The 23,825-nt window shown below is 43.6% G+C and overlaps 1 protein-coding gene across 4 annotated transcripts in view; it reads right to left on the bottom strand.

The window, feature by feature from the left end:
* KCNIP4 (potassium voltage-gated channel interacting protein 4) overlaps positions 1 to 23,825 on the bottom strand; it is a 231,698-nt gene that overhangs the window by 99,229 nt on the left and 108,644 nt on the right. Inside the window, exon 1 of one of the 4 annotated variants that reach the window (XM_087724902.1) lies at positions 18,372 to 19,822. The exons of the other annotated variants lie outside the window; for them this stretch is intronic. Coding sequence (XP_087581028.1) covers positions 18,372 to 18,471 — 100 coding nt within the window. The 5' untranslated portion in view covers positions 18,472 to 19,822. Of the gene's footprint in view, positions 1 to 18,371; positions 19,823 to 23,825 lie in introns of those variants that run through there. 4 annotated transcript variants of the gene reach the window in all.

The raw sequence follows: 23,825 nt of genomic DNA, 5'->3' as shown, positions 1-23,825 counted from the left end.
TGCCCACGGCTGGCTCCTATTTAAATGGTTCTCCACTAGGACTCCAAGATCCCCCTCACAGTTACTACTATTGAGCAAGATATTGAGCAATCTGTTTATATTTATGTGACTGTTTAAGAGTTATTTTAATACTACTGTGTCAGCTCCCTAAAGTGTCCACATCTACTTTCAGGGTTTTTCCCCATGAATCTCCAAATAATGACTGCTTTAAGAGTTCCTTTAATCGGATGGCTCATTAATGCAGGCACATCTCTTTTCTTCTTGTCTGGCTTATGCAGAAGGTGAAAATAGAACCCAGTTAAATGGAAATAAACTTAGGGAAATTTGAAGTGACTTAGATACAGTTCATTCAAGCAATGGAAAGGTGTTATGACATGTTTGTATCAAAAGCTAATATATTAATTCAGCACATCGGTAGAGCCGCTCTGGATTAATTATTTAAAGGAGCATTGGGGCGGGGGGGGGGAATGATAAATTAATGTGAATGTTTTAGTCCAACACGGAGATCTGTTCAATCTCTTGTAAAGCTGGAAGATTGTTCAACTTGTTAGCCTATTATCTGGAGCTGCCCTCCAAAAGAAGGATGCATATTCATAAAGAGGAGCTGGGGGATGTGATTATAAGGACTCGAAGAGCCTGGGATCACAAAAGGTCATTCATAAAAATGAGATGGGAGAATTCATTTCGGGTCACCGGTTAATTCTGATGGAGCCAAGATGCCGGAAACGCTAAAAAGCCAGCTGGTAATTGGAACCATCTGCATGCACCGATGTTGGGTTCGCAAATACGTGGAGTCAGGTTTTACCAACTGCAGGGTACAATATATCACATCAGACTTCCTAATTTACTAGACAAGGAGTGCAAAAATTGTGATGAACAGAAGGGAAAAGAAAAGAGAGACAACACCATTATCCCATCAGAGCTGAAGAAGCTTCTTGGAGGAGAAGCGAAACATCTCCAAAGAAAAGAACCAAAAAGTCCAGTTGCCTCCTGAAAAAGCACCTTTGGAACAAGGAGGACCTGCAGGATGGAGAATCTCTACAGAGAGACAAGAAACTTTTTGCTGCCATCTAGCGGTCGTCATGATTTCTGCAGTTTGGAAATCTTAGCTCTATTCTAGGGCAGTGTTTCTCAACCTAGGCAACTTGAAGATGTCCGGACTTCAACTCCCAGAATTCCCCAGCCAGCATTCGCTGGCTGGGGAATTCTGGGAGTTGAAGTCCAGACATCTTCAAGTTGCCAAGGTTGAGAAACACTGTTCTAGGGCAACTGAGCCTACGAGAAGGATGACCAGCTATCACTGCATGTGAGAATGACTTTGGGAGGTGCGTCAACAGACAGACAAGTGAAGGCATAACCCAAATCTCCCTCTCAAGCAGAGAAGGAACCTCAGAAAAAAAACCTTCTTAACTTCTTGGTAAAATGGAAGAAAAAGATTTTCATCAGATTTTCAAGATTCTGTTCTGACCGAGGCTTCCCCAGCAGCACGAAGCCGAGTCCTCGTCCCGATAAACCCCTTTGATTTAATTTGCAGTCCTCTCCAGCCAAGCCTTTCCTCTCCTTCAGTCTTTCAAGATAGTTCCTAATGACTGACCTTGATCAGGCTTGGAGAGTGGCCAGGCCGAGATCTTTCAGACTCCACCGCAATACTTGGAACGAACTAATTGTCTCCTGCAAACTCCACTCCCCTTTCGCTCCTCTTTTGCTTCCTCTTGGAGGGGCCAATCACCATCCACTTGTGGCTTTACTCCCAAGTCGACCCTCGTTCCTTAGCTGTTCCCTTCCTCTGGCAGCTCTGCGCATGAGCACACTGGGAACAGGCTCCAGCTGTTCATCTGCTTTACTGATGTCTGACTCTGAAGGAAGCTGATAACTGGCATACGGCCCTGGCCCCCGCTCTGCCTCCGACACAGAGCCCTAATCCGAGCCTTCCCCAGACTCCAGGACTGGCCCATCTTCCTCCCCAACCTCCTCACTGTTCGAATCTGCTGCCAGTTCTGCTGGACACTGGCCAAAACAAATTCTGATCATGTAGCCTTACAGTAAAGTAGAATTAGCTCATCAGATCAGGTTTCCTGACTGGTCTACTTGGTCTCCAGCTGATAAGGAACATGATTGACATTTTCAAATAAAGAGTTAACTGTCTCCCTCCCTCCCTCCCTCTCTCCCTCCCTCCCTCCCTCCCTCCCTCCCTCCCTCTCTCTCTCTCTCTCTCTCTCTCTTTCTTTCTGTAGGATTTTATGACACTAGATGCAACTGGGGCGGGGGGGGGGGAAGATTCCAAAAATTCTTACAACAAAGTTTTCTTAATTTCTTATGCTTATGCATCCATTGTTAAAAAAACCAGATTAACAGGCACAAGGATCAGGGATTCTACGATGTTTGGAACTTCGGAATTTCTTTTTAGTTAGTTTTCTTGAAGGTTGGTTCCTCGGGTGTCCTGAACAGAATTACTGGCAGAATCATTTTTTAAATAAGTATTCGTGCAATCTGGTTTGGTTATTTGCTCACAGAGGTTTTCTTACCCAACTAGGGAACATCAAGTGATGATGATTGATGATGATGATGATGGATGATGCATCTAGTTGCGAAATAAAACTTCATCGAGCACAGAAACTCACCAACCTGAGAGGGTACCCCAAAACTCCACAGTTTCACCCTAAATTACAGATTCTTCAATTGAAATCTCTCTTTGCGGCACATAAAAAGGAGTTACGTTCTCATTATCTCCATCCCTTCATGAGAACCTGATCCTGAAAGATTAACTCTTAAAATTTTTGGGAATGAATGGAAGAATATCGGTTTGCACTTGTGCTGCAATCCCTATCAGGGAGCAACCAGAAAAATAATAGGACAGCAACGGGGGATTATCTGCAATCCTGACCTGCGTAAGGCCTCCCTTGTCTGCACTTATATACTTCTTTTTATTCCTTGGCGATATTCAGAGACCTCCCTTTGCCCCACGGGCACCCACAAATCCTGAATTCCTGATCAAAGAGGGGGGGGGAATTAAAATTCCCACAATTCAGGGGAACCACACAGACATATTCTTCTGGTTACTTGGCAACCATATGAAGGAGCTGCGCCATTGACTTTTTCTGTATTTGTATTTATTTTTCAAGATTTCCTATCCAAGTGTTTTATTTTTCGAGCCAAGACCCTGTTATTACAGAAATTCTTCTAACTACTCAGTTCTTTTGTGATTATGATTTATAATTGCATGCAAGGAGCCCACTCTTCACACAGAATGGGGGCCGGGGCAGAAATCATAATCACCAGCTCGGAGGGCGATATTTGAACTGGAATTCTCTAATCTCCGGTGATTATTATTATTGATAAAGCGTAAGTCAACTTTGTGTGGGGGGGGGGGAAATGTGGGAAAACGGCACCCCATCTAGCTATTCAGAAGAGATGTTTTTACTACAAATATGCGCTCTCTCCTGTCAAACCTAATTGCTATCACGGTCGTACACTTAACACTTCGCATTCGCAACAAAAAATATGCTCCTTGTTAATTAAAGTTTGCATTGTCTGAAAATCTAACCAGTGATGTTCAAGGACACATCACTGTATAAGCCGTATAACGCGGGAAAGTTTTTTTTTTGCGTTTATAATTCGGCATACGGCTTTCCCAAGCAAACACAGGGTTGGATAGCAAATTTAAAACCTGAACGGCCAACTGCAGGCTTTTAAAAAGACAGAAAACAAGGTGCGTGTGGGACTAATAAATCCTTGTTATTCAAATATCAGAAAGAAGCTCGTGAAATCCGCAGCTCCCTCTGCAAATTCTTCTTAGTGCAAACTGGCTGAATCTCAGGGAATTGTTTATCGGAAGCCTTTGTGCCTAGGTGAAATTTCATGGGGTTTTTGTTTTGTTTTCATTATTCCACACACAATGAGCAAGCGCATGTTGTCTAGGCCAGTGTTTTTCAACCTTGGCAACTTGAAGATGTCCGGACTTCAACTCCCAGAATTCCCCAGCCAGCATTCGCTGGCTGGGGAATTCTGGGAGTTGAAGTCCAGACATCTTCAAGTTGCCAAGGTTGAAAAACACTGGTCTAGGCTACTGTGAATCATAATGGAAGAAGGGGAAGGAAAACCCCTCATGTGATCCATCTGAAGGCTCAAATTGGTGCAGCCCTTGTACAGGTGCGATGGAAAACAAAACCTTATCGTAGAATAAGGAGGGGGAAGAACTGGTCGTACTTTAGGGCCGGCCATCTTCACGTTTTTGATTCCCCTCTAGGCAACTCAAGTGTCTTCAGTTCTGGGCTACCTCAACCACCAAAATGGACAGCAGATTTAGCCTCCCCGTTGCAATTCCCAAGATGCCTCAGTTTTAAGGCAATTTGTTGGGAAAGCTTCCTAAAACTCAAGTTTTATTGTGGGTGAGATTGTTTCTGACCGAGGCTTCCCCAAAAAGCAAGAAGATTATTCCTGGTCCTGACAAAACCCCTTTTATTAAAGGAATGTCAATTCCTCCCATTCACCTTCAGCCAAGGCCTGGCAAACAGTCTTTCAAAGGAGTATTTATGACCACAGACCTTATCTAGCTTGGAAAGCTGCCATGGAAATATTTTCCCAAATGTGGTGCTGTGCAAGGAAAGGCTTGGCACAGAGTCTCTGAGATTCACGGACAGATCTTCACACTCCTGAAACGAATGAACGAATTGTTTCCTGCAAAAGCCCCCTCCCCTTTCGCTCCTCTTTTATTTCCCATGGGAGGGGCCATTCACCATCCACCTGTGGCTTCACTCCCAAGTCGACCCTGATTCCTGAGCTGTTCTTCTCTTCTGGCAGCTCTGCGCATGCGCACACTGGGAACAGGCTCCAACTGTTCCTCTGCCTCACTGATGTCTAGCTCTGAAGGCAGCTGAGAACTGCCAGATGGCCCTGGCCCCCTCTCTGCCTGTGACACAGAGCCCTCCTCAGAGCCTTCTCCAGACTCCAGGACTGGCCCATGTTCCTCCCCAACCTCCTCATTGTCCGACTCCGCTGCCAGATCTGCTGGAGGGCCACAACAGAGAAGTTGCAGGATCCTTAAGGTATTTGTGGGCTGTTCAGTCACTAAGTCACGTCCAATTCTTCACCACTCCATGGACCATACAACCTTCTATCCTCCACTGTCTTCTGGAGTTTGCCCAAATTCATGTCCATTGAGTCCATGACTCCATCCAACCATCTCCTTCTTTGCTGTCCCTTCCTCCTTTGGCCTTCCATCTTTCCCAACACATGAGGTCCAAGTCCTCAGTTCTTTACAAATGGAAAACGTGAAAAAAACCCTCCATGAAGTTTCTTAAGTTGCTAGCCAGGGTTTCTACCTTCAAGTATATTAAGTGACACTACATTCTGGGGATACCATACGTTTATTCACTTACACTTATCATGCCATGTTGCTTAATTAAGATTTCTGCCCTCCTGCTGCTGCATGTAAAGTTTTAATAGGTGATTCATTTGCCAGATGTGCTTTCAGATCTCTGCAGGAATTGAGCTCAATCCCTGGGGCATTTTCCATCCTGCAGGTCTCGCCTTCCTTCTTCTACAACACAAGATTTTGTAAAAAAAAAAAAACAATAATAATAATTCCCCAGGGAGCTTCGTGAGCTTGTCACACAATTCTGAAGCCCTGCTGAAGGCTTCCATCGGTTTCAAAGCTTTCGCAGTGCAGAGGCCATCCGATTTAAAACATTCCACACATCTTCATTGCGTAGCATTATCAATGCAACCGCCTGTTGTGGTCTGCCAGCAGCCTGCAGAGTTGTGGCGGCAGAGTCGGACAGTGAGGAGGTTGGGGAGGAAGATGGGCCAGTCCTGGAGTCTGGGGAAGGCTCAGATGAGGGCTCTGTGTTGGAGGCAGAGAGGGGGCCAAGGCCATCTGGGAGTTATGTGCTGCCTCCGGAGCCTCCAGAGTCGGACATCAGCAAGGCAGAAGAACAACGTGAGCCTGTTCCCAGTGCGCGCATGCGCAGAGCTGCCAGAAGGCAAGAACAGTTATGACAAAAAGGGGCAACGCGGGAGTAAGGATTGGAGATGATTGGCCCCTCCCATAAGACATAAAAGAGGAGCAAACAGACATGAGTTCATTCTGGTTGGTTCAAACTCTTGAGAACCCCCATTTGACTCTGTGCTCCATTTGGCCTTGCAAAACTAATTGCCAGTTAGGTCTCTGGCAGCGGTTCAAGGGAGATAAAGGTGGGTGATTATCAGCCTTACCCTGAAAGACTGTGGCAGACCTCTGTAGGACTCTTTACAAACTATTTGTGACTCATTACAGGCTGTAAATGACCATAATTCACAGCTGTCTAAATAAAAGTGGAGTTTTGGGCCTGTCTGTGTGAATTTATGCTTTATCAGGAAGCTTAGGTCAGAACACCACCTTCCTATGTGCTGCTGCATCGGAGCTTTTACAGAAGGGCTCCGAGTGTACGCACCTAGTGAGTCAATGCCCCCAAGTTTTGCGAAAGCTTTGAGACCCAGATGGTGAATTGACGCTCTCCGATTGCCCTGGCTTGACAAACTGAGACATCGCTTTCGTCTTGCTGGCTTAGTTTGGCATCATCGTCTGGACTGACGCTTCACAGTTTTCAACCTAGCTTTACATTTCGTGGATGTGATGAGGATTAATGGAAGCTCTTCGCACAGTCCCTTCACGCAGCATCCTTCCCCTGGAGTGGGGAGGGAATGGGGATTTTACAGTATCCTTCCCCTTCATGATGAAGATGAAGAACAGTCAAGATTTAGATTTAGATTTAGATTTAGATTTAGATTTATTTTTATTTGTATGCCGCCCTTCTCCGTGAGGGACTCAGGGCGGCGAACAACTCAAAGGGGGAAAAGGGGAACATAAAACACAACACAAATAGTTAAAATAGCCAAGAGTCACACAACCACACAGGTCAAGCGGGGAGGGAACTCATCAACCCCAGGCCTGCCGGCAAAGCCAGGTTTTGACGGCTTTTCGGAAAGCCTGGAGAGAGGTGAGGGTCTGAATCCCTGCAGGGAGTTCGTTCCAAAGGGCCGGAGCTGCTACAGAGAAGGCCCTCCCCTGGGTAGTAGCCAGGTGGCATTGGCTGGTAGACGGAACCCGGAGGAGGCCGACCCTGTGCGATCTAACAGGTCTATGGGAGGTAATTGGCAGCAGGCGGTCTCTCAAGTACCCAGGTCCAATACCATGAAGGGCTTTATAAGTTACGACTAGCACTTTGAAGCGTATCCGGAGACTGATCGGTAGCCAGTGCAGCTCGCGGAGGATAGGTGTAACGTGGGTGTACCGAGGTGCACCCACAATCGCTCAACACAATTTCAAATGAATAAAGGTAGAATTTCAATTTAGACCTTCCGGCTCAACTCAAAGTGTGGCTAGGAAGGTGCCATGGGGATTTTGGAAGAGGAGCTAGAATAAATCTTCTATGTAATGTCAGGAGAACCTAAATGAGGCCTTCAAAGAGGCAAAGTTGAGGTCAACCCTTGATGCTGTCAGGGTTTAAATGCTCCTTTCGATATTTTGGGGAAATGACAGCAAACAACAGCTGAACAACAGCTTATGGTCTCAACGCATCCAACAGGATAAGAGGGTTTAGCCCAGAGGTCTTCAAACTTGGCCACCTTAAGACTTGTAGACTTCAACTCCCAGAATTCTCCAGCGGGAGAATTGTGGGAGTGGGAGTTAAAGTCCACAAGTCTTAAAGTGGCCGAGTTTGAAGACCTCTGATCTAAGTGGAGAGATCGCAGAGGAAGGGATTACAAGAGAGTAAGTAGTGCTGGCTGGAGAATTCTGGGAATTGAAGTCCACAAGTTTTAAAGTTGCCAAGTTTGAAGACCTCTGATTTAGTCCACCTGAGGCTTAATGGCAGCTGCTGGATCAAAACAGCCAGAGGACATCAGTCTCCATCTGTTAACCACTTGGTTGGAAACAAGGTAGTAGAACGGCTTTGGCAAGAGGAAGCGAAGATAGTAGAAACAGTCACAGGTGCGTTGGAGGCAATCCCAAAACATCTGGATTCTGGAGCACCACTGGGACACCATCGGCATTGACAAAATCCCCGTCAGTCAATTGCAAAAGGCAGTTTTACTTGGAACAGCTTCCATCCTCCTACCAGCCTTTCAACACTATCCACTATCTTTCTTACATCAATTTCTGCCCGCGTGTGGCTCGTGGTTTCCAGTAAAACTAGTTTTCCGTATGCAAAAGAGAAACTGCTTAATTTTTACCATTTCTTGGGCGCTACTAAGGCACCAATTTCAGTTAGTGGAAAAGATGCAGCTTACAAAAATGGTTTTTTTCAAAGGATGAGAGAGTCAAGGAAGGATAAGCCATTTCTTCCTGCTTTCAGTAAGCGAGGTCAAGAATCAGACAGAGAAACGAAGTTGGAACAGTTCCAGGAAGCCCATTCCTCTCGCCTTCCTTTTCTGCTTTGTATGTTCCAGGGGCTGCAACCTGTGGCTCTGGAGCTGCATGTGGCCCTTTCATCCTTCTGCTGCGGCTCCCTGTTGCTCAAAATATGCCTCGCAATCGCTAATGTGGGATACTTGTTGGCACGCAATTTATTGAGTTTTTTGACACCCTTCCCCCCCCCCAAATAGGCCAACCATGGATAAATCTAAGAAAAGAAAAGTTTCAGAAGAAAGCAGAATTTGTAATTCAACTACATATGCTAGTTTTTTGGCCGCTCAGGAAATAACCAGGCATGGGAAGACTTTTGTGGCTCCCGGTGTTTTCTTTTCTGTGGGAAATGGGTCCAAATGGCTCTTTGAGTGTTTAAGGTTGTCGACCCCTGGCAGAAAAGAACATTTTCCAGTCTGATTTCTCTTTCCCCCGCCCCCCAATAGTCCAACCCAGAAACAAAGTGAGCCCACATTTTGGTTCATTTTCCTTGCCCTTCTCTCCCCCCCCCTCTGTTTTTCCAGGCCTTGCAGACAAAATGATGGACCATTAATTTAAGGTCTGTTTGTTTGTTTTGTTGGGGGGTGTAGGCCTATTGTGCTCGGTTCTCAAAGAAAGTCTCCTGGGCTTGGAAAAGATTTTCTATGGATTGTTTGTTTCTCTCGGCTTAGCCCAAGGCAGAATCTCTTCCCTTTGTCTTCCTTCCCTTGAAGGTCTGTGTGTTGGTGTGTGTGGAAGTCTCAAAAGGAAAACCAATCGTTAGAGAAGATTTTTGAATACAGCTCGTCTGCCCGGAACCCACACTGCATATCAGATATTAATAGAATTGAGCGAGTCCAGAGGTATTTCACGAGAAGAGTCCTCCGCTCCTCTGCTCACAACAGGCACCAGGCTCACGGCACCAGGCTCAAAATTTGGGGCTTGGAAAACCTAGATCTACGCCGGTTACGCTCTGATCTAAGCGTAGTAGACAAAATTGTCTGCTACAATGGAGGAAAGGGAAGAAGAGGGGAAGAGTAGAGGAGAGGAAGGGGAAGGAGAGAAGGGAAAGGAGAGGAGGAAGGTAGGAAGGAGAGAAGAAAGGGGGGAAGGAAGGAGGGAAGGAAGGAGAGAAGAAGAAAGGAAGGAAAGGGAGGAGGAAGTGAAGGAGGGAAGGAGGGAGGGAAGCAGGGAGGGAAGGAAGGAGGGAAGGAAGGAGAGAAGGAGAGAAGAAAGGAGGAAAGGAAGGAGGGAAGGAAGGAGGGAAGGAGAGAAGGAGAGAAGAATGGAGGGAGGGAAGGGGGAAGGAGGGAGGAAAGGAAGGAGGAAAGGGAAGAAGAGGGGAAGAATAGAGGAGAGGAAGGGGAAGGAGAGAAGGGAAAGGAGAGGAGGAAGGTAGGAAGGAGAGAAGAAAGGGGGGAAGGAAGGAGGGAAGGAAGGAGAGAAGGAGAGAAGAAAGGAGGGAAGGAAGGAGGGAAGGAGAGAAGGAGAGAAGAATGGAGGAAGGGAAGGGGGAAGGAGGGAGGGAAGGAAGGAGGGAAGGAAGGAAGGAGAGAAGGAGAGAAGAAAGGAGGGAAGGAAGGAGGATAGGAAGGAAGAAGAAGTAGGATTGTTGTAAAATAAGATGGGTCTATGGGATGGTAAGAAAGCAATTTCAATTATATTGTCAATTGTAGGGGAGAAAAATTGTTACAAATACATATTATTAATAACAGTTATGAGATCATATAACTGTGAATGTATATATGAGAAATAAAAAATTATAAATAAATAAAAAATTTGTCTGCTACAGCATCCTACCTGTCAATGACTACTTCAGTTTCAACAATAATACAAAAAAGATCAGAACGCCAAATACAAGTTGGATGGATACGGCCTCGTAGACGACCCTCACTCTGTCAAGGACCTTGGAGTCCTCTTCTCAAACGATCTAAGCCCCAGAGCTCACCGTATCAGCATTGCCAAAAAGGCATTAAGAGTTGTTGACCTAATTTTGCAAAGCTTCTTCTCCAGTAACATTGTACTGTAAACTAGGGCATACAAAACCTTTGCCAGACCAATCCTTGAATGCAGCTCGTCTGCCTGGAATCCACACTGTATATCGGATATTAACACGATTGAGCGAGTCCAGAGGTATTTCACGAGAAGAGTCCTCCATTCCTCTGCTCACAACAGAATCCTTTATGTCCCCAGGCTCGAAATGTTGGGCTTGGAGAATCTGGAACTGTGCTGCCTTTGGTCCAACCTAAGCATAGAACACACAATTGTCTGCTACAACATCCTCCCTGTCAATGACTATTTCAGCTTCAACCTCAATAATACACGGGCAAACAATCGATACGAACTCAAGGTAAACTGCTCCAAACTCGGTTGCAGGAAATACAACTTCAGCAACAGAGTGGTCAACGCCTGGAATGCTCTACCCGACTCCGTTGTTAAGTCCTCAAACCCCACATAGCTGCAACCTCAAACTGTCTACTGTGGACCTCCTCGCCCCATTGCAAAGAGGTCCGTAAAGGGAGGCTGCATAAGCACACCAGTGTGGCTACCATCCCTGTCCTACTGTCCCCATTTATTCGTACCCATTTCCTTTGTTCATACTTATGTTTCTACTTATACCTGTTATCTTGTAGACCCAACTAATGTCTTTAACTCATCCAAACAACAAGCAACGGTGAGTGTCTGATTCCAGGGGAGGGGAGTGCCAGGAAAAATAAGAGTTCAGAAATGGAACGCAGCATGGCACAAGGGACGTGCTGGATCATTAATATTCTCCTGATGCCTTGACCCACTATCTGCTTTGCAGGGGGGGAAATTGAAGATACCAATTGGAAACTTTGGAATGCGTCACCTTCCAAAGGCTTATTAGAAAGGGGGGAAAGTTGGAATCCCCTTTCAGAAGAAAAGTTACACAGGTTGGAGTCTCTTGTGTTGTTCCATGATCTCCCTGGGACGCTCGATGTTTGTTTATGGGTGATTCCTTCAGCCTTCGGGTTACTTGTGGGTAGGCAGAAATAAGTCCTGCAAAACAGGCAGCGCAGGATTTTGTCGCCTCTCCTGCCCACCTCTCAGAAATCCTAACCCCGGAGGAAGAATATGAGTAAGAGAGAAGAGGAAGCAAGAGAGAGAAATAGAAATTCAGATGACACCCTATTAAACGCAAAAGGGGGGATGTAGTAAAGTACCAATACGTAAGTATATGTTCAAAGAATGAGACATTGGTAAAAAAAAAAACCCAGATTGAAAAATATAATGAGAAAAAGGGAATGCAGAATGGCAAATATAAAGCTAGAATCAGATTTGCTGGAATACCATCCTGAAAGTACACCAGGCAGAAGAGGAAAAGAGATAACCAGACTAATAGAAAAGGAAAGGAAGAGAGGGGGAGGAGGAGAAGAGAGGGAAAGAAGAAAGAGGAGGAGAAGGCTGGAAGGGATAGAAAGAGGAGGAGAGAGGGTATGGAGACGAAGAGGCAGAGAGGAATAGGGGAGAGGAAGGGGAAGAAGGAAAGGGAAAGGAGAGGAGGAAAGAAGAAAGTAGAGAAGGGAGGGAGGGAGAAAAGGAAAGGAAGAGAGGAGAGGAGGAGAGGAAAGGGGAGGAAGGCTGGAAAGGATAGAAAGAGGAGGAGAGAGGGTATGGAGAGGAAGAGGCAGAGAGGAATAGGGGAGAGGAAGGGGAAGAAGGAAAGGGAAAGGAGAGGAGGAAAGAAGAAAGTAGAGAAGGGAAGGAAGGAGAAAAGGAAAGGAAGAGAGGAGAGGAGGAGAGAGGAAAGGGGAGGAAGGCTGAAAAGAATAGAAAGAGGAGGAGAGAGGGGAGGAAGGGGAAGAGGCAGAGAGGAATAGGGGAGAGGAAGGAGAAGAAGGAAAGGGAAAGGAGAGGAGGAAAGAAGAAAGTAGAGAAGGGGAGAGGGAGAAAAGGAAAGGAAGAGAGGAGAGGAGGAGAGGAAAGGGGAGGAAGACTGGGAAGGATAGAAAGAGGAGGAGAGAGGGTAGGAAGGGGAAGAGGCAGAGAGGAACAGGGAAGAAGCAAGGGAAAAAGGAAAGGGAAAGGAGAGGAGGAAAGAAGAGAAGTAGAGAAGGGAGGGAGGGAGAAAAGGAAAGGAAAGGAGGTTGGAGGTAAAAGAACATAGTTGTATGGGATAGTCAGCAAAGCAATCCCGATCATACATTTTAATTCCTTTACATGAAAAGATGAATGTTTAAAAGTGTTAAAATGTGATAAGAATAATAACTAAGAGAATGTCTACTTATAAATGTGTGTATGAGATTATGAAAAACTTAAAAACAAAAGAAATCCTAACCTTAGTTTTTTAGGTCAGAATGGGGGGAGGGGATGCTAAGTACCCGAAAGAGAAAAATCAAAATAATCGGGGCCAAAACACCCCAGAGATACAAGCATCCATACCCTGTCCTATTGGGGGGGAGGGGGGGCTATCAAAATGATCAGATGGAAGATATGGTCTCCAAAGGCCTATGGACATTCTCCGGCCTCCAGCTCACGGCTGTCTTTTTTTCAAGAGGCAACTGGACTTTTTTTGTTTTTCCTTGAAGAAGTTTCACTTCTCATCCAAGAAGCTTCTTCAGTTCTGACAGGACTTCCTTTGTTTTTCCTTCAAGACCTTTCGCTCCTCGTCCAAGAAGCTTCTTCAGTTCTTGGAAGCTTCTTGGATGAGAAGCAAAACGTCTTCAAGGAAAAGCAAAGTCCAGTTGCTTTTTGAAAAAGCACCTTTGGGCTGCGGCCCTTCACCTCTTTAGAAGAGAGAATCATAGGGCTGGAAGGGACCTAAGAGGTCTTCTAGTCCAACCCCCTGGGGCTCCAGGAAGGAGCCTTATATAAAGGTTCTCCGATCTATTTTTCAAAACCTCCAGGGAAGGAGGACCCACATCTCTGAGAGGAGAACTCTTGCATTGATTGTCCACGTGATGGCAATTGTTGCCGAGCATCTTACCAATGATAATTACAAGCTAGTGAAACAATTAGTAGGAATCCTATCCTTGTTCTTTGTTCTGATTCTACAAAGGTAAAGGGTTAAGATTTAAATTTAAATTTATTTCCATACAGAGTTGCAGAGTCTTTTAAATGTGAGGGTTGCCATGTAGTGGCCATCCAGATTTTTGAAATCTAAAGGATAAAGGTAAAGGTTCCCCTCACACATAGGTGCTAGCTGTTCCCGACTCTAGGGGGCGGTGCTCATCTCCGTTTCAAAGCCAGTGCTGTCCGAAGACGTCTCCGTGGTCATGTGGCCGGCATGACTCAACGTCGAAGGCGCACGGAACGCTGTTCCCTTCCCACCAAAGGTGGTTCCTATTTTTCTATTTTTTTTTTCCTTTTTTCTTTTTTTTTATGCACAGTATATAAGTGATTGTATAAAATGAAAATGAAAATGAAATAAAATATTCAGTACAAAAGGATCCTGCAAATTACTTTCATATGACTTCATTACCACCGGCAGGGAAAGGAATTTTCGGATACCGCATACACTTAATATTCTGTACAAAAGGACTGCAGTGAAAATAGTATAAACCCCGTAAAAAGGAGACAAACACAAACAATATTGCATCGGCTTAAATTTTGTCTCCTTGCCAGGAGCCGCAGAGAGAGGTTTGAAAAGCATGGCTCATTTGAGCATCCCAGAAATGCAGATCAGATTCTCAAGGTTCAAATTCCTCACCTCTCCTTCACACTCCACGTTCCTTCCTCTTTGTCAGCCTCAACAAGTAGGAATTAAGCCCAAGGACACTAATTTGCGGCATAGCTTAGGTTTTGTTTACGGTGCACCTGTTAGAATCCCTTCCTCGCTGGCATTTTTAAAAACAAACAGAAAAAGGAAAGCTTTGTCTTTCGTTCAAAATAGGAAAGGTGACCCATTCATCATCACTGCTGCCAAAGTTTTAATTTAAATTCTTACCATCATGAAGGCAGCAGTGGTCACCCATCATCCCCATCTCCATTTCCGCTTTCCTTCAGGAGGATTATCTTAAATCCAGGGCCATCTACACTTTGTATAAATAGGACAGAATGTGTGCATGTCATCTTCACCAAGAAGGTCTCCACTCTTAATGATAGGGCCTTATGTCAATGAACAAGCGTGGAAGGCATTTTTAAGATGGGCGAAGTAGAACGTGTGTAGCATTCCTTGTAGGCGGTGCCAAAAAGTAGAATGAATGGAATGGAACGGTACAGAACAGAACAGAACAGAACAGAACACAGGAGATAAAATAGAATAGAATAGAGTAGAATAGAATGGAATAGAGAATCAAATGGAATGGAATGGAATAGAATAGAATAAAATAGAATGAAATGGAATAGAATAGAGACTGGAATAGAATAGAATAGAATAGAGAATGGAATGGAATGGAATGGAATAGAATAGAATAGAATAGAATAGAATAGAATAGAATAGAATAGAATAGAATAGAATAGAATAGAATAGAATATGGACTGGACTGGAATGGAATAGAATAGAGAAAATAAAACAAAATGAAAGAGAGTAGAATAGAATGGAATAGAGAATGGAATAGAATAGAATAGAATAGAATGAAATGGAATAGAATAGAGAATGGAATAGAATAGAATAGAATAGAGGAGAGGAGAGGAGAGGAGAGGAGAGGAGAGAAAATAAGATAGAATAGAATAGAGAATGGAATGGAATAGAATAGAATAGAATAGAATAGAATAGAATAGAATAGAATAGAGACAATAGAATAGAATAGAGAATGGAATGGAATAGAATAGAATAGAATAGAATAGAATAGAGAAAATAAAACAAAATGAAAGAGAGTAGAATAGAATGGAATAGAGAATGGAATGGAATAGAATTAAGCTTGTTGATTGGAAAGGTGGGCAGTTCGGTGGTTCGAATCCTAGTGCTGCGTAATGGAGTGAACTCCCATTCCTTGTCCCAGCTTCTGCCAACCTAGTAGTTTGAAAGCATATAAAAAATGCAAGTAGAAAAATAGGAAGCACCTTTGGTGGGAAGGGAACAGTGTTTCGTGCGCCTTCAGCGTTGAGTCATGCCGGCCACATGACCACAGAGATGTCTTTGGGCAGCTTTGAAACTGAGATGAGCACTGCCCCCTAGAGTCGGGAATGTTTAGCACAGATGTGTGAGGGGAACCTTAATATAGTGGGTCATCCTAGTAGCTTTGTATATTTTAATGATTTGGTGTGTCTCATTTTGAAGCCATTCTCCTGCCAAATGGTCTTCAAACTACCCCATTAAAACAAACAAAGGAAAATAATTCAACCTTTAAACATCCCCCCCCCATTAATCCTTTTTCTTGCATTTGGGACTAACTGCTGGTTAATTCCCTGCTCCGTCTCGCTCAGACACGACCTGTTTCTTAGCCTATTAATAGAACCCCCCGTAAATGAAGTATTAGAAATGGCATTTTACAAAAACACCATATTAGAAAAAAAATGCTTTGTAATTTTAATGTAGCTGAACTCTAAAGTAGTAGTGCCACTCGCTGGGCTGTGGAAGAACGATTCCTTGGAAATATATTCCTCTGCAAGAAACAGTTTTCCTATGTTTCCACATAGTTTTTCTCGCAAAAACACCACGTTTTTTGGTTTCTCATCAAAGAACTCATGGGTTTAAATGCATTTTTTTTCTCCACTTCTTGTGTCATTAAATCACCCTTGCATGAATTTTGGGTGCTACCAGGAATAGCAGTGGACTTATATACCGCTTCATAGGCCTTTCAGGCCTCTCTAAGCGGTTTACAGAGAGTCAGCATATTGCCCCCAACAATCTGGGTCCTCATTTTACCCACCTCGGAAGGATGGAAGGCTGAGTCAACCCTGAGCCGGTGAGATTTGAACCGCTGAACTGCTGATCTAGCAGTAGCCTGCAGTGCTGCATTTAACCACTGCGCCACCTTGGCTCTTTTAACCAGGAACACAGCAAGGAAGAAGAGTCCCAAAGGTTTTTTTTTTTCAAGAGGCAATGGACTTCCTGGTTTTTCTTCGAAGACTTTTCACTTCTCATCCAAGAAGCTTCTTCAGCTCTGTCTCTTGAACAAACCCCCCTTTGGGACAACCATGACCTGGAAGACTGAGAATCTCCAAAGGCATTTAGAAGAAAGCTGAAGAAGCTTCTTGGATGAGAAGCGAAAAGTCTTTGAAGAAAAACCAAGAAAGTCCAGTTGCCTCTTGAAAAAAACCCACCTGGATGGGATGACCTGGATGACTGACAATCTCCAGAGGCATTTAGAAGAGAGCTGAAGAAGCTTCTTGGATGAGAAGCGAAACGTCTTCTAGCAAAACCAGAAAGTCCAGTTGCCTCTTGGGAAAAAAAACACCCTTGGGACAACCTTGACCTGGAAGACTGAGACTCTCCACAGACAAACATCTGTAGAGTGGAGTTTCCAAACCTTAGCAATTTGCAAGACATGTTGACTTCAACTCCCAGAATTCTCCAGCCATAGATCTTAAAGTTGCAAAGACTGAGAAAGAGGTAGCAATAGCAATAGCAGTTAGACTTATATACCGCTTCATAGGGCTTTCAGCCCTCTCTAAGCGGTTTACAGAGTCAGCATATTGTGGGAATAAGTGCAGAGAAATGCTCCCACAGGATGTGCCATAGTGTACCACGAAACAATGAAAGCGCATGGGAATGTGGAAAACAGGATGAATGAATCCTAAAAATAACTGGCCATAGCCAGCTCTGGCCCTAAGTGATAACACTGTATGCTAATGAGTGTAATAAGAATAAAAGGGAGCTTCGGAGTCAGTTCTGAGCTCACAAATAAATGGATTAATAACATATCAGGGCAACCTACAACGTCACTATAAGCAATTTGGATGTCTAACGATCTACTTAACATTATATTTTGGAAACAGAATAAGAACACAGCCTATATGACATGAAGGTAGAGATTACGAACCCACCACAAAATAAACATGGTTTCCATGTAGTAGGACAAATTAAGACTATCGTAATAACCTTAGAAACGTGATGGGCACAACTGAGCAAGCATCACCATTCCTAAGATGTAGCTGATTGTTAAGCCTTCTCTGTAGTTTTCCTAAAGGTTCAAAACTCAACAAACAAAAACTGCACTGAGAACTTTTCTCATATGTTAATATGACTAATTCATACGTTAACTCTTGTAAGAGTTGTAAGAGTCGTAATCCTTTCTTTAAATGAGTACATAAATGGACAACCCGCAACTCCAACCAAACCGAGAAATTCACATTTTGCCAGTTTTAATCCTCAACAGTTTTGAGCAGTGAAAATTGGAAGCTGTCATTTAGATGGACAAGAAGTTCTTCATGTGTCACTCAGAGCTACAATCTACGTAGAGGCAAGTTAAAGAGGTATTTTAAAAGAGTATCCAGGCACTCTGAAAAATGTGACAACATCCCTCTTGCTGCGTAATTTGCATTCGCTGATCACTCTCTGGATGCATTGCAAGCACAGATGTTTCCCAGCTGTTTTACAATTTGAAAAACAACAGGGAAAAAAGGAGTGTTTTTTCCTAAAATCTAAATGACTTTTCCCCTCAAGCATGAATTCTCGGAAAGAGGTTAAAAGTAAGATGCACCCAGATATAACTCAAACTCTTAACAGTGGAAAAAGAATTCACCCCAAGCTATTGACAGAACAATTCTACGAAACCTTTACTTCCCTGGAATATTGTGCTTGTTAAAGTGGAGCACAATTTAAACATCTCCTTTTCTTTTCCTTTCCCCCCGTCCTCCCTCCCTACACAACACAACACATTCCTGTTAATCCAAATCTGCATTTGTGCACAGCCAGCAAAGATCTTAGCCAAAGTTTTCTTCTCACCACACCCCCCTTCCTTCAAAGCACTGGAGAGAACATTTCCCGTCAGGGGATTTTTCAAGACAGCAATGCTTGAATATCAATTCTGAAAAATTCCTCGGAGGAGTAGCAGGTGAAAAGAGAAAAGGGAAGGGAAATCCTCCTCACAGGCACCCTTCATCACCCTACTCAACATTCAGAAGCCCACCGTTACTTTGAGGAGTGATGGATGCCTCTTACCTTCAAAGCCAGAATCAACCAGACCAAATTGTTCCAGCGCTTTCACAAAGAGGACAATCATCACCAGGACGGCTATCATCTCAAGTCCTTCCAAGTTCATGATGCTTCATGGTCTACCTCAGCTACAGAGGAAAGAACTGGGGTGCCTGGACCTCCGTGTAAAGCCATGGAGCCACCTTAAGAAGCCGACAGCCTCGGGCGAGGAAAAGTGGAGGAAAGTGAGAAGGAAGACTGAGGAGGAGTGACTGACAGGGAGGCGAATGTCTTCCATGGACCCGAACAGAGACCAGAAGTAGCAGCCAGATAAAAGTCTCTGGCTTAGTGGGATGATCTGTCTGTCCATCAACCCATCCCAGCACAGCCATGAGTGGAGAAAGGTAGCATTTGCCCCCGAGGTCTCAGAGGTCATCTCACACAAGTACCCTTTGTAGAACACGATCCACCTTGGAGTAACGGCTGAACATCTGGGAATAATCTCTCTCTCACACACACTCTCTTTGGTTCCTCCCTTCTCTACTAGCCGCTTGTGAGCAAAGCATTGTTGTGGATATTTAGTTGCCTGGGAAACTAAATCGATCTAACATGGGATCCTCGCACGGGATGTTAAGAAGCCGACATTGGAAAGTAAGACTCCAAAGGAGCAAATAGTGAAGAGGTGGTCGCCAGATCTTAAACACAAAGGGGGCTGTAAACCTTCCCTACAAGCTACTCTGGAAGCAACTGTTATTTGACCCCATAAGGTGGGAGTTGGGCAACTGTTTTCAATTCCAGGTGGCACGGGGAAGACCATCTCACAGCTGCTATGTTAGTGAAATTTTTTTCTTTGCTTTATTTATTTTGTCAAGCATGTATGAGATAACAGATATAAGTATAAAGATGATTTTGGATACATGAAATGGGTACGAATAAGTGGGGAATAAGTAGGACAGGGACAGAAGGCGTGTGCTTATGCGTGCCCCTAACAGACCTCTTAGGAATGGGGTGAGGTTGACAGTAGACAGTCTTGGGTTAAAATCTGGGGGGTTTGGGGAAGAAACCACAGAGTCGGGTAGAGCATTCCAGGCGTTGACCCCTCTGTTGCTGAAGTTGTATTTTCTGCAATCAAGTTTGGAGCGGTTTTCCTTGAGTTTTTATCTATTGTGTGGTTGTGTATTGTTGTGGTTGAAGCTGAAGTAGTCATTGACAGGGAGGACATTGTAGCCGATAATTTTGTGTAATTTTAGGTCAGACTGAAGGCGCCGTAGTTGAAAGTTTTCTCAATCCAAATTTGAAGTCTGGTGGCATAAGATATTGTGTGGCTTATAATAAACTTAGATTATTTCACGGACCCAAAATTGAGCCTGATGAGGATGGTTATACTATGTCAGAATCGGTAGGTTCTCTCAAATAACACCCCAAGATCCATGCATTTGCATTTTAAGCCTGAGAATTTGAGACTCCAGGAATAAGCTTCTTGAAGGACTACTGCATAACATGTACAGCTTCGGTTTTATTTCAAAGCATTTAATAAAATGAAAAACCGTTGAATGTTTTTAAAACTTCAATTTCTTGTTTTGGCTTCTATTCTCTAGCCATTTGTAGAGTTTACTCCCAATTTTACAACAGTCCGACTCTTCTCTGTCTTTTAAATCTATGGTCATCCTGTCCATTTCAGCACATTCAAATATCTTCCTAATTACCATTTCATGGGTGGGGGAGGAGGCTAGCTATATATATACACACGGTTTACCTAAAACTAGGTTAAATCTAGTCCAATGTTTTCAACCTTTTCAAGTTTAAGATGTGTGGACTTCAACTCCCAGAATTCTCCAGTCAGATTCTGAAGTCCACATATTTTAAAGTTGTTGAGATGGGTAAACACCAGATCTAGTTAGAACAGAATAGGAATAGAATAGGAATAATAATGAAAGGAATAGGAATAGGAATGGAAAAGAATAGAATATTGGAATGAAGAATAGAATAGAATGGATGGAATAGAATAGAATAGAATTCTTTATTGGCCAAGTGTAATTGGACACACAAGGAATTTGTCTTGTTATTAGAGAGACAATATAAAATGTAATTTTCTATATTTATTTGAATAGCTCTGCCAAGCAAATTGTAAACAGATGGAGTTATCTTTACTACACTTGCGACTCCTACATTTTCAGTCTAACACTCCCTAACAATTTCAGCTACAAATTATATTTATCCTTCCCTGCAGCAAAATTGTGCAAGTCACTGAAATGTTTTCAAATAAAGAGAAATAAAAATGAACTTGAGCAAAGAGAGAGAGAGAGTGAGAAATTGAATTAACAGTTCAATGTTTTTTTTAAAAAAAAGGTTTGGAAAGTATTACTCCAGCACTCAATTTGAGAGAAAGAGGGGAGGATACAAATACAATAACAATAACAGAACAATAGAATAAGAGAGTTGGAAGGGACCCTGGAGGTCTTCTAGTCCAACCCACTCCCCCCCCCCCCCGCTCAAGCAAAAGATCCTATCCCATTTCAGACAAGTGACTGTCCAGTTTCTTCTTAAAACCCCCCAGTGATGGAGCAGCCACAACTTCCGGAGGCAACTTCTGTTCCACTGGTTGATTGTCCTCACTGTTAGGAAGTTTCTCCTTAATTCCAGATTGCTTCTCTTCATGGCCAGGCTTTGGACCATGCCTAACTCTGCAAATTGTGTGCTTCTGATGCCAGTGCATTTCCTTCTGTTAATTCCTTAGTCTGGTCCAGCTCTTCAGCTTCTGAATTGCACAGCGTAGAGGAGTGAGCGGCAGAGACTGGGCTGCCATCCAGAAGCATCCTGACCCCTGGCAGGGAATCGTTTCAGTTGAAATTATGGTAGAAAAGGTGCAGACTCACATCTACTTGCTAAGGGACTAACTCATTCACAAAGATGCCCGGCCTTTCAGAGGCTGCTTCCTGGGTCAAACTGAGATCCACCCAAACGCATAAAACCTATTTACAAGAAGCAAACGTTCACGTGTCTTTGTTAAGAGCGGATACGGAAAGACATTCCCATATAGCATTGTTGTTTTGCTAACATTGTGCTTAGAACTGGATATCTTTAGTTGAATGGAAAGAAGGACCAGGGGAGACACGATAGCAGTCTTCCGATATCTCAGGGGTTGCCACAAAGAAAAAAAAAACTATTCACCAAAGCACCTGAAGGCAGGACAAGAAGCAATGGGTGGAAACTAATCAAGGAGAGAAGCAACTTAGAACTAAGGAGAAATTTCCTGGCAGTGAGGACAATTAACCAGTGGAACAGAGGTTGCCTCCAGAAGTTGTGGATGCTCCAACACTGGAAGTTTTTAAGAAGATGTTGGATAGCCATTTGTCTAAAGTGGTGTAGGGTTTCCTGCCTAAGCAGGGGGTTGGACTAGATGACCTACAAGGTCCTTTCCAACTCTGTTATTCTATTCTATTCTATTCTATTCTATACTATACTATACTATTCTATACTATTCTATACTATTCTATACTATTCTATACTATTCTATACTATTCTATACTATTCTATACTATTCTATACTATTTTATACTATTCTATACTATTCCATTCCATTCCATTCTATTCCTGGCTCTAGTATTTTACTTAATTCAGCCCCTGCTGTTTTCCTGGCTGTTATCTTGGTCTTTCCCCATTAACTCTGCCAAGATACAGCTGGCTTATTTTCATTAAGGAGACTATCAATCCTTCAGTTCCCTTGTTCTAATCAACCGTTCTGAATTCATCCTCTTAACTCTCCTGAAATCAAACTTTATTTCTATTATGAATTTTTCCTTTCTAGCTGAAAGATTCCAACACCCACAAACACACACACACACACACACACACACACAAACACACACTCACACTCATTTATAATCTCAAACTCATTTATAAATTCTGCAAGATTGAGACTTTTGCAGTCAAAGCTCCAGCAGCCCCTTTTAATGTGGACTTACAGAAAAAGAGCTTAGACTTCAGATCATGTAGCTCAAGGGTGCCCAAACTTGGGAACTTTAAGACTTGGGGACTTCAACTCCCAGAATTCCCCAGCCAGCCATTGCTGGATGTCAGGTTTACAAAAGATGCCCTAATTAATTCATGAGCCTCGAGCCAAGTTTCAAAAGGAATCCAGTCATTTATTAGGAGCCCGTTATTACTACGACCACATATTATTACCACCACAATTGAGCCCAAAATCCTGTTGCTAAGCGAGACAATTGTTAAATGATTTTTGCCCCGTTGTACGACTTTCCTTGCCACCGTTGCTAAGTGAATCACTGCAATTGTTAAGTTAGTAACCCGGTCGTTAAGTGAATCTGGCTTCCCCACTGACTTCGGTGGTCAGAAGGTCAGCAAAAGGGGATAACATGACCGTCATAAATGTGACTCAGGTTTGATCATGGGGATTCTGCGATGGTCGTAAGCATGAAAAACTCATCATAAGTCACTTTTCAGTGCCGCAGTGACTTCAAATAGTCACTAAATGAAATTTTGTAAGTCAAGGACTACCTTTATATCTACTGGCAGTGTTGGAGAGAGGATTGCAGTTGAAATGAAAGCAGCCAGCTAAGATTACAAGAAGAGAAAACACACAAGCATCCTGCACACCAAAACAATCAACACCTCCGGAATAATCTTCCTTTAGGATATTACCGAATAAGAGAGCTGGGAGGGACCTTGGAGGTCTTCTAGACTGTCAATAGCCTGGTCCTCCTGGAAGGTAAGTGTATCCCAGGTCTCCTTCTCCTTCACACATGGACACCAAACTTTACTCTCCACCTAATTTTCCCTTCCTCGGTTCAAATTTTTCCTTCCAGGGCAGAACAGAATAACACAGTTGGAAGGGGCATTGGAGGTCTTCTAGTCTAACCCCCTTGCTGAAGTGGGAGACACTATACTATTTTAGACAAATGGTTGTCCAACATCTTCTTAGAAACTTCCAGTGTGGGAGCATTCACAACTTCTGGTGGCAAGTTGTTCCACTGTTTCTCTTCAGTTCTAGTTGCTTCTCCCCTTGATTGGTTTCCACCCGCTGCTTCATCTCCTGTTTTCAGGTGCTTTGGGAAATAAGTTGACCCCCTCCTCTCTGTGGCGGCCACTCAAACATTAGAACACTGCTCTCACTATCACCCCTAGTTCTTCTTTTCATTAAACTAGACACACCCAATTCCTACAACTGTTCTTTGTATATTTTAGCCTCCAATCCCCTAATGATCTTCCTTGCTCTTCTCTCCATTCTTCCCACAGTCCCAACATCTTTTGGGCATTGTGGTGACCAAAACCGGATGCCGTATTCAAGCACGGTCTTCCCAGTATGAATAAACCTTCTTCAGCACAGTTTCTTTAAAGAAGCTTGATGCCAAATGCCTGGCAGTGTTTGCTAGAAAGCAAATTTATACAGTCTTGTGCGCCCAGGAAGCACAACTAGTTTATGCCACTTGCGAAGCGAGGAAGCTGTTCTACAGAGATCAA

Source organism: Thamnophis sirtalis, unplaced genomic scaffold (genome assembly GCF_051295495.1).
Source record: "Thamnophis sirtalis isolate CommonGarterSnake01/CBP01778 unplaced genomic scaffold, rThaSir2_p1.2 scaffold_10, whole genome shotgun sequence".
Classification (NCBI taxonomy): domain Eukaryota; kingdom Metazoa; phylum Chordata; class Lepidosauria; order Squamata; family Natricidae; genus Thamnophis; species Thamnophis sirtalis.
Note: the sequence above shows the minus strand (reverse complement) of the source record. Positions and strands in the feature narration are given on the sequence as shown.